The 16,495-nt window shown below is 40.3% G+C and overlaps 1 protein-coding gene across 1 annotated transcript in view; it reads right to left on the bottom strand.

The window, feature by feature from the left end:
* bbox1 (butyrobetaine (gamma), 2-oxoglutarate dioxygenase (gamma-butyrobetaine hydroxylase) 1) overlaps positions 1 to 16,495 on the bottom strand; it is a 29,918-nt gene that overhangs the window by 1,944 nt on the left and 11,479 nt on the right. Inside the window, exons 4-7 of the mRNA XM_028015784.1 lie at positions 3,574 to 3,772; positions 2,263 to 2,368; positions 1,922 to 2,118; positions 975 to 1,141 (exon numbers count right to left, since the gene is read on the bottom strand). Coding sequence (XP_027871585.1) covers positions 975 to 1,141; positions 1,922 to 2,118; positions 2,263 to 2,368; positions 3,574 to 3,772 — 669 coding nt within the window. The remainder of the gene's footprint in view (positions 1 to 974; positions 1,142 to 1,921; positions 2,119 to 2,262; positions 2,369 to 3,573; positions 3,773 to 16,495) is intronic.

Raw genomic sequence — 16,495 nt, 5'->3', positions numbered from 1 at the left:
GCCTGCAGAGCAACGTCCTTCACTCTGAAAACACACTCTCCTTGCTTTTTGTAAATCTCTACAGATTGTTGATTACAACACAAACTTACATTTATTTTCCTAAGATTTCTTGATAAATAAAGGTGAAAATGAATGGAGGTGCATATTTTTTTAGCTATCTGAAAAGTGTGGTGTCCCTCTGCTGTCCCGTAATAAGACCCAGTGGAAAGCAACTGCCTTCAGACAATACCTGGATCATAATTTGTCTAAAGCAATCCAGCGTTTTTATTTTAAAAGTCTGAGCTTCTAGAAATGAGCAAAACTCACAATGAGAAGGTAGATATCATCTACAAAGTATCTCAGGACTGTGTTTGATAGTCAGTTGAAGTTCTGATTGTCAAGAGGAACCAACAGAGGATCTCTTTACTATTGAGACTTTTAATGGTTGTAATATTTTAATATTTGCTAAAAGTCTTTGAACCTTTTCCTTTATTTGTTAGACAATATACAGGAATAGTCTACACAGTATTGTAAATGTTTGCTCCCAGATCATTAAGACTATTGTATAACTCTATAGAACAAAGAAGTGTCTGGAAAAATGATCAGACAGCATGAACACATACAGTACATTGGTACTGTTGCCTTCAGGTCCGTATTATATTATGCCCAAGTCCAGAACTAATTGTTACTCAAAGTATTTTATTTTCTCTGCAATTAGGCTGTTGAGTATAGATGATGCCTACAGCTTTTGGTATTTTTTATATGTACTTGTCTTGTGTTGTATTTATACAGCATTTTTTTTTTACACAGAATTAATGAATTTGGTTAGTAGATTAATGTTTGAGATAAATGTATGGCCCAGTAGGCTACAAATAAATTTTCTATTGAGATCAGTAGAGTCTGATTCTGAAACTGAATCTTTCAATGATCTATTTTGTGTTGGTCAGGTAAATAAAGTATATGTAACCTTTTCATTTTCAAAGTGACAGACTGACCTGGCTTCATGGTGTAGGTGACCACGTTTTCCGGTCTGTTCATGATGTCCACATAGGCCTTCAGCGCTCTATAGAAGGGCTGGACCTGATGTAAGGGGAGGTCCAGCACAGAGTCTCTGGTGGCGTTGTTGTAGTTTATTTTTGTGACTTTTCCCTCGGAGTCAACACTGATCAGAGATATTACAGATTTAGACTTTGACGAGTTTCGATGCTTATAGCTGAAACTATTTTCTTCCAGGACATTATTTAACTTAAACTGTAATGTTTTTAAACATCCTGTTTTATACCTATACAAAACAGTACATAGGAAAATGTAGAGCTGCAGCTACCAAATATTTCAATAATCTATTGATTATTCTGAAGATTAAATTGGAGTCGATTTTGTACAATATCAAAAATGCAAAATAAAAATCAAACATATAACTAAATTCCTTTTATAAGTAAAATAAACTTTTTTTTTGCCTGAAATGCAATAACAGTGACTATTTTCAGAATCTTTATACTTTAGTTAACAATTCATCCATTTCTAGATTAATTGACAGTTATTTCAATAATCATGGAAGCTGAGCAACTGAGCAAATTTTGATTCTGATTTGTTTTCTGTCAAAGTAATTTATAATCACCTCAATGTTCACATGTTGGAATAAGCAAATATACTGTGAACCCGTGGATTTAAATAAATAATAATCAAGACATCCTAAATTTTCATGAATTTTTCAGCCAAAGACTTATGTTGTGGTTCAAAATTCAAAGGGCCCTGAACACATCTTTTTTAGAGTCACAAAGAAAATAGATCTCAGTTTTTAATATTTCTGAACAGCAGATGGCAGTGTCTCCATTCCAAATGAAATAACTGTACACACACAGTCGTACAGTTACAGGATGTACCACCAAATCAGATGTGTGTGTATTGTTAAACAGTCACCTGACGTCTCATTGGTACTTACTCGATGATCCGATTCTTGGACTGCAGCATGAAGTCGCAGTAGTCCGTCCCGGTGTCGGTGAAGTCCACACGGAGCGAGGTGAGCGTCCGGAAGGCCTCCGGATCTTCTCGCTGCAGCTGCTCGGCCATGTGGAAGCCGTCCACCACTTCGCTCTCCCCTCCTTCCTTTGCCTGGTTAATGCAGTGCAGGAACTGCACCTACAGCAGGCCGAGGCACACATGCCGAGCAAATGCTCCCTTTAAGGCTCTGAAGTCATGGAGGCCAAATGCCAAGACATGATTCATCGCTGATCCCGTTCCTGTTTAATCCTCTAAACGGCATTTAAGAAAGATTTTACTCACCCCAGGTGCAAAGTGTAAAGCTGGATAGTCTGTATGCAGGCTCAGCTTCCCTGAAGTGTACGCCACATTGTTTGCCATGGACTTGTCCTGGACCTGCCATGTATGCCTGAGGACAAAGATAACATTCATTAATAAACCCCACTTTAATTATTCCACTTTGGCAACAGAAGATCAGCAACGACAATAAGGCAGCGAGGAGAAAAGGATGAGATGAGATGAACTTCGGAGGGATCCCTGAGGGGAAACCGGGCAGCTTCACAGGAATGCTCAGACTGTAGACTCTTAAGTAGATCCTTCATTGAGATGCAGCATGAGTCGAGCGCTAATGAGCTAAAGTTATCTTCAATGTTCTGTTTGTACGCCTCGTTCTGGACGAAGCTCGAGTCATTACCAACTTCTCTCATGGCAGACTCTTAGTTTTCATCTACCAACTTCTCACTTCCTGCAGAATGAGATCATCTCCTGCTGGTGGATGAGCTTTCTGATTCAAACTTCAGTTGCAGCTGAGTGCACCAGGATATTCCTCTGGAAAGATGGAATACTTGTAGTTTGTTTTCCTTTTCTCTGTCATCAAACTATCAGCCCTGCAGCAAGTCAAAGTGATGAACTGCTGTGATTGAAAAAGGCTAAGAGACAGTCACTAAGCTCAACTTTGGAGTCAATATGAACCAAAGCAATAGATGAATCACTCGTGCATACGGTCTCTATACATCTGTGCTTAAAAAGGTTGATTTCCTTTTGAATGTAGAGAAGTTTGCATGCACTCATCATAAGAGTAAATAATTAAGACGCATTTCACCTATTTTCTTCAACGTGGAATAATTTTCACCTTAAAAAAAAACTAAAATAATGCACAAGTTCTCTAGTCAACTAAGGTTCAAACAAAATCACTATAGTCTATAATCCCCACTAATATCTGATTAAGCTGTAAAAATAAACATGTCTTTTCTCCCTGCATAATTCTGCCTGGATATTTGACCGCTCTTCCTATCAGAATTGGTTAAGTTTGTTAAAACTGGTTGTTTTCTTAGAACAGTTTCTAAAAACCAAGGGAGGGATAAATACTCACAGCCCAAGTATTACTATTAATTTAACATTAAATTTAACCTTGTGCACCCAACTGTAATTTTTAAAAATATTTCAAGGTATTTATTTTAAAAGCGATCCAACCTTTCAAAAAAGTAGTATGAATATGTAAAAGCCCTACATTTTTGTAATATTGGCACAAATTGGTGTTGATTAAATTAAAAATTCTCCACAACCTTTATTCTTAGTCACAGTGCTGAATGTGCTTCCAGTAAACAGTCTTACCCGTAAAACGTCAGCCTGAGATATCCAATCCTCTCAGCCAGTCTGGCCACTTGACCTTGCTCTGCAGGCGCCCCCTTTAGGTGCACGATACCAACTCGCCGCAGGGCCAGGAGCCAGGCGAGCGCAGCCCCATCGTCATGGAGAACTTCCTGGAAGTCAACTTGGGGAATACGCAGCGTCGCGTCCCAATAATAACGCTCTGAAATGCAAACACATTATGGTTTTTACCCCTAAGCTGCTCCATAGAAACTACAGCTGGTAGCATTCACGTTGATGTTTCTTTATTGCATTCTTTGTGTCTGTTAGGAACCAGTTTTGGGTTCTTGTTAATAAAAGAGAAGCTTTATTTTCCAATGGACTTTTAATCCAGGACACAACCGTAAATCTAATCACAGACAAACACCATTCAGAAATCCTCCATGTAAGTTGGACTGTGTTGATAAGATGGAGCACAGCTGTCCAGATGTGCAGCACATGTTGAATTCAGGCATTATAAAACATCTGACATCTAGTTATGTTGTTTACTGTGAGAAAAAGACTTCTGCTAGACAAACATTTTTAGATAGACACTTTCTTTTCTCCAGTTTTCTTGTCCTAAAAACTTTCTTTTGGATTTGACAAGATCAACTATGACGGTTTGTTTTATTCTAGAAAGGAAGTAATTTATCTCCAAATCCATTACTGCATCCTTTGCTTATTGGAGCTGAATAATATTCTAAACTCTGCTGCTCACTTGAAGATGAATGGTTCTCTAAAAAGTAAAAAAAAAAAAAAGTAAAAAAAACAGCACGTCTCCATAAGACAGACAGAAATGGAAAGAATCTTCCCATTGCTCTCCACCCAGCTGGCTTCACTCCTTTTTCCATGCAGCCTCCCTCCAGCGACTTCCAAAAGAACAGCTGCTAAGTACATTTGTGGGTAGGGGGATGGGGGGGGGGATTTCACACGAAGTGTGTACCTGTCTGATGTTTATGGCGCCTCCTTGTGTCTCTTAAGTAACCGCTATGCTCAAAACAAAGCTTAATAAAGCTGCAGCACAAAGCAGCCTACAAGAACTAAACCGAGGATTTGACAGAGTCAGAATGTTCCTGCTGAAAACCAAGCATGATTTATTCTCATGAGAAGTGTCCAAAACCACCAAAGAAAATACGCCTGTTTGCTGAGGCCTGTGAAAATTTAAAGACGCAACAAAACAACTTCAAGCGGTGATTTTATTGCCTTGTTTTTTAAAACCAGTGAGGCGCGAAGACCGATGCTACACGAGTCAGGAGCACGGTGGTCATCATGACTCGCAGACCTCCCTCCAGGCTGTTGTCACAAATGATCAGTTACTGGCTTCACAACTCACTCACTTCAAGGATCTGCTGCCTGTTAAAACGTGTCATGAGGATGGAGGCAAACAGAGAGAGCATGGGAAACCTGGGCAAAGGTCAAACCTGAATGCTATAATTAATTGGGAAACGTGCACAGGCATAGCAGTGCTTCAGTTTTTTCACTTCAGGACGTCGATATTTACAGAAAGCTTCTGGCTCGGGTTGTAGTCTTCCTGTACGTGTTCAGTCCCAGCAGCAGTTCAGCACAAATCTCATTCTGAAACTTGTCACGCTCACCATTATCAGGACAGTTCACCATGTGCCTGCTGGGCTGAACAAAAGATGAGAACCTTGCTTGAATATCTACCGTCTAATCATGTAATCAGAGACGCACAGCAGCTTGTTTACGACTGGGAGAGTTAATCACAAATGTTAGATATGTGAGGTGAAAAGAAAATAACGAGGGCCTTTTAACCTAAACAGTGAAAAGTTCAGAATCGGGTCAAGTTGTAAACAGATGAAACTAAAAGTACAATCATGTGTGGGCTGTGTGAAAGCAGTTTTATGAAGCGTGGATGACGAATTTAATGCTAAAAAGAAAGAAAAAGGTTGCGGGATAAACAGCGCCATGAAGACCAAACTCAAACTACTAGTTTTATATTCTACAAATCTGGCCTTCTAGGATGAGAGCCAGGAATTAAGTCATTAAAAGTGCACTGAAGGAAAGTAGCATGTGGAAAAATATGCTACGGTCAAAATGGTGACTTTTTGGAATACAAAAAGCTAACCAATTCAAAAATACCTTGAATTTGAAAGTGACATTAAGTAAACACATCCTGAACAAGTTATCCTCATCATGAAACATGGTGGTGGCAGAACCATGATGAAGGAACTCAGGTGGGACAGGGATGTGAGTCATAATTGATGGCAAGATCGATGGAGGTATCAAAAATGGAAATACTACAAGAAAACTGTTAGTGGCTGAGGCAGAAAAGTCCACAAAGAATTGGATCACATTTGGTTTTTGTTAAAAAAGAACTTCTACCTTCTGATTTTAGTTGGAAATGAATTCTGATCACGTAATATATTATGGTTTTATAAATCTGATGTCCATATCATAATATATTACCTGATTAAATTTTTCATGACAATCCCCTATTTCGATTGTACGTAATATGTATATGTATGTAAAATATGTATACTTTTAAATCGTAATAAAACTTTCATCACCACAGTTCACAACAGAACTGCTGGACAGCTCCTTAGATCTTTATGTTATCAGAAACTTCTACGTTAGCTTGAGGAGCAAAACTGCTGGATGAATTTGACTTGCAGGCAGTCAGAAAGATGGACATGGCAAATAATATTTCAATACGTTATTTTAACTTATATTTTATAATAATTGAAAAACAGATTTGATTTTTTAAAATATATATGTAGAGTTTAAAAGATGTATGGGATTAAATTTTGTTATTTTTGCTTTTTTTTCCCTCATTCTCTTTCCAACTTTCTGAAGCCTCCCTAGCGCTCCCCAGAGGCCATGGCTCCCATTTTCAAAAGAATTACTCTAGAACTTAAAATCCAAATAAAAACAATAAACTCTGTAGAGACATAATCAACTGTGGAGAGATATGAATACTTTAGTAAAAGACATGATGTTCTTGGAAAAAAAAAAGATTCACTGGATGCTGTGCCTCCTCCTCAAAAGTCAAACACAGTCTATGCTTGTTTCTCAAAGCACTAAAAATATTTGACCCGATGCATGTCCTTAAAGTAATTCTGAATTCAGTAAAGTTATCTCAGAGAAAATGTTCTTAGACACACGCATTTATTAAAATATATACTGACGTGACACTGCAGGATCACCAGAAACGCCATGAAAAATTCAATAGTTATCCAGGCTTAATTTTAGTTCAGTTGGGATGACTTGACTCAAAGAGACTGTTCTTCTCACTAGCAGTTATTAGCATTTGAACGTACAGTATGACTCTGTTCTGGGACGCTGCAGTCCTTCCACACACGCAAGCAAAGCCAGAGGCAGGCAGAGCAGCTGCACAGGGCCTTGATGGTGGGGAACGCAGCGGGCCTCACTGACAACAGACATGGCATTGAAGTCATACACAGTATGAAAATAAGGAGCTGTGAGAGCAAGAGACTCAGAAGGGAAGGCTGCTGGAGTGAGATGTCTCGAGCATCCACCACAAGATGCGCCTTATTGGACTGGAAGAAATACTGTATATCAACTGAACCATCAGCTCATGTGAGCACGTTACACTGGAAGTGTGGAGGAGCTTCACATGATCAGAAACCTGTTATGAAAATTTCTCTTTATAGGCATTTACATCAGGTCAAAAGCTTCTTGCAGGGACATGCTGTCCTACCTGCAGTCTGTGTTGATGAATGTGTACTGACATGCATGAGAAGCAACAAAAAAAACATTTAAGACAAGCACACTTGATGTAACTCTGTGTATTTGCCTAAATATAAGGGAAAATAAGCAACAGCAAAGGAAAAAAGCAGAAGAGGACAAAGAAAAACGTACTAGGACTGCACCTCCCAGAAATCTTTCTGAACGTTGCAGATTGCTGTATTACGGAAAGGTGGGACAGTATAAGCTAAAGTAGAACCACGTGTGGAGATGATTAATTTTAAAATAACCTCAAACCTTTTAGGGGTTTTTTCTTCAACAGTGTTGTACGCCACAAAAAAACCCCAAACTTTTATCCACGTTTCTTTGCAAAACTCCAACTCAAAACAGATGGGAAAAGCAGTTTTCAAATCTTGCCAGAGATTCAGAACAAGACTTAGGTCTGGACTTTGACTGGACCTTTTTAGAGCATGGACATGCTTTGATCTTAATCTGCAGTCCATAAGAGCCAGTGTCCTGCAGCAGTGAACTGCCTCCTTATTAACTAAACATGAGTTTCTTCAACTCAGTTTTAAATTTACCTTTGCTAACATTTTCAGATTAGCAAAGGTAAGTTTCTGGTTAATCTCTGTTTGAGTCTCAAGTCTTTCGGGGTTTTATTTCATAAGTGTACGGTATTCATGTTCCTAAATCATCCAACCAGCTTCCTTCTACTTGCTGAAGAGAAGAATCCTCACAGCATAATGCTGCCACCATTATATATTATATATATCAACCCCTTAACCTGCAACTGAACGGTATTTTCCAGGGGTGAGGGTTAAAGGGTTTGCATTTTTTGTCACATCTGAGGTGCATATTATAACCTTTATGTGGTGTGACTGCAAAGCGAATTATAAAATCTAAGTAATAGAATTTTAATTTTACAGTTTTAGATTATAAGTTAAGGTTTAACGAGCAGCTAAGCATGACAATCTTTTGGGTTTTTCCAAGAATATGATGCACAATGATTGTCTATATCAAGGATAGGACTGTTATCCTTGACATGTTTTATTTGTTAGGAACATTAGTATGCATAACATTTTAGGTATTATATTAAAAATACTGTTACATTTTTATAAGTTATATCTTCTTTCTGAACGACCCTGTTTTTCTTGCAAAACCTAGAGGATATGACTAACAGACAGTAAACTACCAGAATTTGCCAGAGTTTCTTTAATGACTTCCTAGCAATAAAAACACAAACTATATGACTGCCTGGAGCTTTTTCCTGTGTGGTCATTTGTGTAAAGTTACTGTGGCGTTCACAGGAATAAAATGCTGGCATGTGCTTGAAGGGACAGCTTCTGACAACCAGACAAGATAGTATACGCAGACAATTCCCTCCTCTGTTTCTCCCACAGTTGTAAAGTGCTACAGTGGCTTTTCCAGATGAGGAAACCTGAAGCCCGGGCTCCTGTGGTTGTTACGCAGTTCATGGCACTTTGGCTTTGCTCTCACTGTGCTCTGCTGAAGCTTGGAGGCCCGCACTGCTCTCCTCTGGTGGGAGTCCTTTAAAGCTCCGCTTCAATCACTGCCGTTATCCACAGAGCTTTTGTTTTGACTTGGATAAGTTTTATCTCTGAGCTTGGATCAGCTCACTTCAGTGGTCTGTCTGGAATGTACTGAGGAAGGTTCAAAGCCAGATGGCATAAACTCTTGTGGAACGGCCGAGCATAGAAAATCAGATTCAACCTGGTCGTGACGTGAGATTAAAAAAAAATAAATCCAAATGTAGCCGGATGATTTCAGCAGCTGTTTACAGAGAAATCATCACATTGTTGACTACATCTTTTTGTTATTGTTACTAATCTTTCGGTAAAGAAATGATATGTTCTCAGTTGCTAACATCATATGCTTATGGCTCTAAACCTATTATAAGACAGAGTGTATAATTCAGTGAGTTTTTAGGATTCATTCATATTATATCTCTAATGGTTTATTTGAGCTGGGGGGGTTTTATTATGAGTTTTACTTAAAAAAATATTATTGAACTTGCATTCCTTTTACAGTTCTCACACATTTTTACAATAAAAAATGTCATTAATTTAGAGATTTATTTAAGTCAAATTGTAAGAATTCAACAACATGAGCTAAACTAGAAAAGTTCTTTTAAATTTTGCTAATTATTTACAAGGTAAAAAAAAAAAAGATAAATAGTTGTTTTAAACAGAAATTTTAAAAAGAGAAGCGCAAAGGATCTGAAAACTTCTAGGCTAAATGCAAGGTGGCAGAAATGAACCAAAAACTATTGTCAGGTGCTACCTCTGAAAATGTCATCCTGTTTCTGGGAACGAAACAAAACCCAGCTTAACTATGTCCTTCATCCTGGATGACCAGTGAAATATGCAACACTAAAACAGCACGTTCAAAAAGATTAGCAGCAGGGAACTTTGTGTAAAATATTTCAGCAGGTACAAACAAAGAGAAGGGCAAAAAGGTTACTCATTACTGCAGGTACTACTACATTTTAAACTGGCTTCTGAAAAGGCCAAACAATTGAACTACAACCTTCAGCCTAAAATACAGTGCTGATGGATAAATAAAACAGGACAAAACAAATGAGAAAAAAAAAATTCAAGCCATGTTGATTTCGCATTTTAAATCGTCTTTCAGTATGGTCGCACATTGAAACCACAGCAATTATTGAAGCAGTGCTTGTTCTAAAAATTTTAAAAGCTATTATAATTTACCTTAGTAACCTTGAATATATGACATCATTATTTTTTACTGAGAGGGATTACCTGAAATTGTGTCTCAGCTCATTTGCTTAAGACAAAATGCAAAAACAAGTCCCACAGATTTAGTCAAAAAGCCTAATTCATAAAAAGCCTAATTCTTAATAGGCTGACACTTCTGCTGAGAATAATCAGACACTGAACTATTTCAACAGACCTAACAAACCGGTAATAAATGAAACAGACCACCACTTCAATTCTTTCTGGCTTCAGACAGAGGGAGTGGATGAAGGTAGAATTTAACTGGAAATGTTTTAATTTTTTTCTACACGTCATAAAGAAATTGATCAGAATGTCAAGTTCTGGTGTTAAAACAGTTTCCCAAAACGGACCAAAACCTACACCTGCATTTTAAGACAGTTTCTAATTTTAGATGTTATGTTGTCCTGACTAACAACTAATGACTGTTTTGCTTGGAAAGAAGGAAATTCCATCTGAGCTTCTCAATAATGAAACTTTGAGTCATGACTGAACAGGGAAACATTGGCTCCAGATTTTATTCCTGATAGCATGTTTCATGTTGGGGTACACGGTTATATCTTATCTAACATATCGTCAAATTGCAAAGTAAAATCTTTTTTTTTTTTTTACTAATTTTACTTTTACTAATCCAACAAAAACACCTATTTATAAAACAGAGCAGCAGTATGACAGTGCAGCTAACTCCTGGATTCCCAGCTTGAGGAGACAAAGTGAGCAGTGTTTTCTGTTTTCTCGCTGGAGAGCTCCAAGCCTCAACACACTGATCCAAACCTAACACTTTCTCCATCTGCAACTTTGGGTGCATAAAACCAAGCCGAGCCCTGCAGAAGTTTCTCAAACGGGAATCAATTTTTTGGCAACTTCTATTCAATGCTTTCAGTGTTATTTCAACTGCCAAGCAGGACGCCTGGTTTTACAAAATGAAAAATCCAATCATTATGTTCATTAAGCTTTCCCTGCAGTCTGACAAAGATGTTGAAATTTCAAAAGAGATGACAAAGAGGTGGGAAGTGACCTAAATATAGCTGATCCGTGAACAATTAGGGAGATAAATGCTGTGAGTGAAAAACAGAAAAAAAAAAAAATTGTTGAAAAGGGCCGAATCTAAATTCCTGGACTGAGTCCATTATTTGAAAAGTGTTAGTTGCTGAAACCATTCGACGTCCATTATAACACACTAACAGTGAAAGAAGCTAATTATAACAAATTAAAAACACTCAAGATGTGGTTTACAGTACAAATTCCCTAAATACTTTCAGGCTGATAACACAGCACTTTTTTATGTATGAGAGCGACTGTTTAGAAAGTTGGTTGTGCTAAAGAACTAAATGTTGTGTGAAATTATGTTAATGTTTGGAAGAACAAAGACAATTCCCACTGAAATAAAGACACGCTTCCAAAAGGCTGTTGGCTGACAAAAAAAAAAAAAGAATAAATCAAGACCAGAATCCACCAGCAAGACAAGAACCTGACAAATCGGCTGCTGCTTAACAGAATCAGTCAGCAGCTTTAATGAAGAAAAGTCCAAACTCAAACAGTGCAGGAGAGTTATGACAAAGTCATTCAGCAAGTTTATGATGAATGTGTAACTGAAATGGATTACTAACTTATGAAAATCATATGTCTAAAGCTGGAACACGAGTTAGAAACAAGCCACACAGAAGGAACTTCAAAACCTAATAAAATATGCAAAGAGAATCGTTTAAAAACAAATAAGAATTAAAGTGATTCGCCAAGACACAATAGAGCATGTAAGTGGTGTACAGAAACAAGATTGGGTGTTTCCACATTGTAATGCATCCATCCATCCATTGTCCGGCTGTCATTGGGTAGAGTACACTCTGAAGATGTCGCCAGTGCATCACAGGACAACCATGCACACGCTATATTTAGTGTATAGCTCCAAGGCAACTTTTTCACAATACAGGCCCCTGATGGTAATTTCAATGGAAATTTTGAGTTTGTTATATAGCACCAAGTCTCCAAAAATGTCATCTCAATTGCAATCATCCATCCATCCATCCATCCATCTTCTTCCGCTTATCCGAGGTCGGGTCGCGGGGGTAGCAGCTTCAGAAGGGAGGCCCAGACTTCCCTCTCCCCGGTCACTTCTTCCAGCTCTTCCGGGGGAATCCCGAGGCGTTCCCAGGCCAGCCGAGAGACATAGTCCCTCCAGCGTGTCCTGGGTCTTCCCCGGGGCCTCCTCCCGGTGGGACGTGCCCGGAACACCTCACCAGGGCATCTGGTCAGGATGCGTCCAGGAGGCATCCTGACCAGAAGCCCGAGCCACCTCAACTGGCTCCTCTCGATGTGAAGGAGCAGCGGCTCTACTCTGAGTCCCTCCCGGATGACTGAGCTTCTCACCCTATCTCTAAGGGAGAGCCCAGCCACCCTACGGAGAAAACCCATTTCGGCCGCTTGTATCCGCGATCTCGTTCTTTCGGTCATGACCCAAAGCTCATGACCATAGATGAGGGTGGGAACGTAGATCGACCGGTAAATCGAGAGCTTCGCTTTTTGGCTCAGCTCTCTCTTCACCACGACGGACCGGTACAACGCCCGCTTAACGGCAGACGCTGCACCAATCCGCCTGTCGACCTCCCGCTCCCTCCTTCCCCCATTCGTGAACAAGATCCCGAGATACTTGAACTCCTCCACTTGGGGCAGGACACCCCCCCTGACCCGGAGAAGGCACTCTACCCTTTTCCGGCTCAAGACCATGGCCTCGGATTTGGAGGCACTGATCCCCATCCCGGCCGCTTCACACTCGGCTGCAAACCGCTCCAGCGAGAGCTGCAGATCACGATCTGATGAAGCCAAAAGGACCACATCGTCTGCAAAAAGCAGAGATGAGATCCTAAGGCCACCAAATCGGATCCCCTCAACACCTTGGCTGCGCCTAGAAATTCTGTCCATGAAAGTGATGAACAGAATCGGTGACAAAGGGCAGCCCTGGCGGAGTCCAACTCTCACCGGAAACGAGCCCGACTTACTGCCGGCAATGCGGACCAGACTCTGACACCGGTCATACAGGGACCTGACAGCCCGTATCAAAGGGCCCGGTACCCCATACTCCCGGAGAACCCCCCACAGGGCTCCCCGAGGGACACGGTCGAACGCCTTCTCCAAGTCCACAAAACACATGTAGACTGGTTGGGCGAACTCCCATGCACCCTCCAGGACCCTGCCGAGGGTGTAGAGCTGGTCCAGTGTTCCACGACCAGGACGAAAACCACACTGCTCTTCCTGAATCCGAGGTTCGACTATCCGACGGACCCTCCTCTCCAGGACCCCCGAATAGACCTTGCCAGGGAGGCTTAAGAGTGTGACCCCTCTGTAATTGGAGCACACCCTCCGGTCCCCCTTTTTGAACAGGGGGACCACCACCCCAGTCTGCCAATCGAGGGGAACTGCCCCCGATGTCCATGCAATATTGCAGAGTCGCGTCAACCAACACAACCCTACAACATCCAGAGCCTTAAGGAACTCCGGGCGGATCTCATCCACCCCCGGGGCCTTGCCACCGAGGAGCTTTTTAACCACCTCGGCGACCTCGTCCCCAGAGATTGGAGAGCCCAACCCAGAGTCCCCAGGCTCCGCTTCCTCAATGGAAGGCATGTTGGTGGGATTGAGGAGGTCTTCGAAGTACTCTGCCCACCGGCCCACAACGTCCCGAGTAGAGGTCAGCAGCACACCATCCCCACTATAAACAGTGTTGGTGCTGCACCGCTTCCCCCCCCTGAGACGCCGGATGGTGGACCAGAATCGCCTCGAAGCCGTGCGGAAGTCTTTCTCCATGGTCTCTCCAAACTCCTCCCACGCCCGAGTTTTTGCCTCAGCAACCACCCGAGCCGCATGCCGCTTCGCCCGCCGGTACCCATCAGCTGCTTCCGGAGTCCCACAGGCCAAAAAGGCCCGGTAGGACTCCTTCTTCAGCTTGACGGCATCCCTCACCGAAGATGTCCACCAACGGGTTGCCGCCGCGACAGGCACCGACAACCTTGCGGCCACAGCTCCGATCGGCCGCCTCGACAATGGAGGCACGGAACATGGTCCACTCAGACTCCATGTCCCCAACCTCCCCCGGGACGTGTTCGAAGTTTTGCCGGAGATGGGAGTTAAAGCTCCGTCTCACAGGGGATTCCGCCAGACGTTCCCAGCAGACCCTCACAACACGTTTGGGCCTGCCAGGTCTGACCGGCTTTCTCCCCCACCACCGGAGCCAACTCACCACCAGGTAGTGGTCAGTGGACAGCTCCGCACCTCTCTTCACCCGAGTGTCCAAGACATACGGCCGCAGATCCGATGAAACGATGACAAAGTCGATCATCGAACTGCGGCCTAGGGTGTCCTGGTGCCAAGTGCACATATGGACACCCTTATGCTTGAACATTGATCAATTGCAATCAAACACATCCAAATTCAATACATTTATTGCAACTTGATAATAGTTAAAATATAGGGCAGTCAAACTGATTAAAAGTCTCCTAATGAAGGAAAACACTTTTTTTAAGTAAAAAATGAAAATAGAATAATTAAAAGCATAAATGTTCATTTCACAGTAATAAAAAAATGTCCCTCTCATTATTCTGACACTTAGCAAATGGAAATAATTTTGTTAAAGCTCGTCTGACCTAAAAAGTGTCATTTAGTCTGACTTAATGTCTGATGTGTGTGTAAATATCTTTTTTCAAACCGATGAAAAAATTGGGCCTTTTTGCGTCTGTCTTTTGTTCCTTAATTTATTTATATGACAATGGCTAAAACTAATATCTAGAAAGAAACACAATCAAAAAGGTAGAAATTTCTACAAGCACACAAAATATCAATCAATAACTACTTAAAGACGAAAATAAATAAAGAAATAAATATTGATGTATCAGTCTGGCCAAAAAAATGAAGCTCTACTGCAAATGTGTGCATGTCAACTGCTTTTTGCATTCAGAGCCAAGTACTGCACTTCTCAAAAGATAAATGTAAATGGAGCAGAAAGTCATTAAGCCTTTTTTGTTTCCTGCCACTACACGATCAAATTACCAGTCAAGCATTGTTCACTTGATGTGTGAAATCACACTAAATGTGAAGGGGAGGTGGGCCGAAGAACACAAAGCACTGGTACTTGCTTGTATTACTGAAACCTAATTAGGTAACTCTAACCAATAAATGACCGGAGCTCTTAACAAACACTTGTCTTTACGCCTTGTTGAGGGTGAGGATCGTAATGGGATCTTTAGCAGAAAGACAGAATACATTTACTAAATATCAATCTTGGGGCATAATTTTTACCTCATTCCATATGGAGTGACATAAAATTTGTCATAATTCCCATCTCAACTAAACAAACATGACAGGCACAAAATGGGAGGCTTAAGATGATGACATGGTTTAACTATTGAAAGCATCTGGCAGGCGTGGAGTATATCACTGGCAGATTTATTGGTGAAAGCAGGAGTCATTACACTGCATTGTGATTGACACAAGCTTTCCCAGGAACAATTTAAAATCCTCAGTCTCCTAAGTGACGCGAAACATTTAAAGTTTACCTTGTCAGAACAGAAAAATTATTGTGTGCGACCTAAAGGTTAGGAAGTGGGTAAACACCGTGTGAGTGATATTCAAGTAAAGATTTCTACTGATGGGAGACTAACAAAAGCACCACGAATCAATATGTAATTAAAGCATATCCATTTGAGAGTCATGATGAAAATATTTGATACATTCTTGGTTTATTTCCTCTCAAACATTAAATGTAATATTAATCAACACCAACTCAGATACACAAACCTTAGATGTACAACAAGGTTTTTTTTAAAACAGGAAATGTGAATAAATAAATTGTCCTTAAATAATCATTACAGTGCCTTCAAAATGTATTCACACCCCTGAAATTTTTCATGTTACAACATTGCATTTTATTGGGATGTCTGTGACTATGAGGAGGAATCAAAAGCTTATATGCTTTTCAAAATATTTTTAAAGTAATTATCTATAAAGTATTGTGTGTATTTGTATTCACGCCTTCTAAGTGAATGCTTCTGAAAGTCTTTAGGAGTATTTCTCTACTACTTTTGCACATAGAGACAATTTTTCTTTAGCTATTTCCTCTGAAAATAGCTCAAACTGATTGGATGGGGAGATTGTCTATTTAATGTAGATTTGGATTTCAAATACTGCCTTTGAAATACTAACACAATCTTATATTAATTTATAATCTAACGCTGCTGTGTTCATTGGCTCTAATGATGTGGTTTGTTCTCTAATGTTTTCTAACAAACCTCCAAGGACTTCATAGAACTGATTATTTATAGGTCATTTGGATAAAACTTATTATCTGACTTCTGAAATAAATTAGCTTTATTTAGAGGGAAAAATGTAAAGAGAGCAGGATCCATATGTCAAACTGTTTTTTTTTGCTTCAGAATGTATCATATTTAATATTTGCATGAAAAATTAAAATCGTGTGTTCTTTTCCTTCCCCTTCACTG

The sequence above is a fragment of the Xiphophorus couchianus genome, chromosome 4, assembly GCF_001444195.1.
Source record: "Xiphophorus couchianus chromosome 4, X_couchianus-1.0, whole genome shotgun sequence".
Classification (NCBI taxonomy): Eukaryota; Metazoa; Chordata; class Actinopteri; order Cyprinodontiformes; family Poeciliidae; genus Xiphophorus; species Xiphophorus couchianus.
This window is presented reverse-complemented; position numbering and strand designations above follow the sequence as displayed.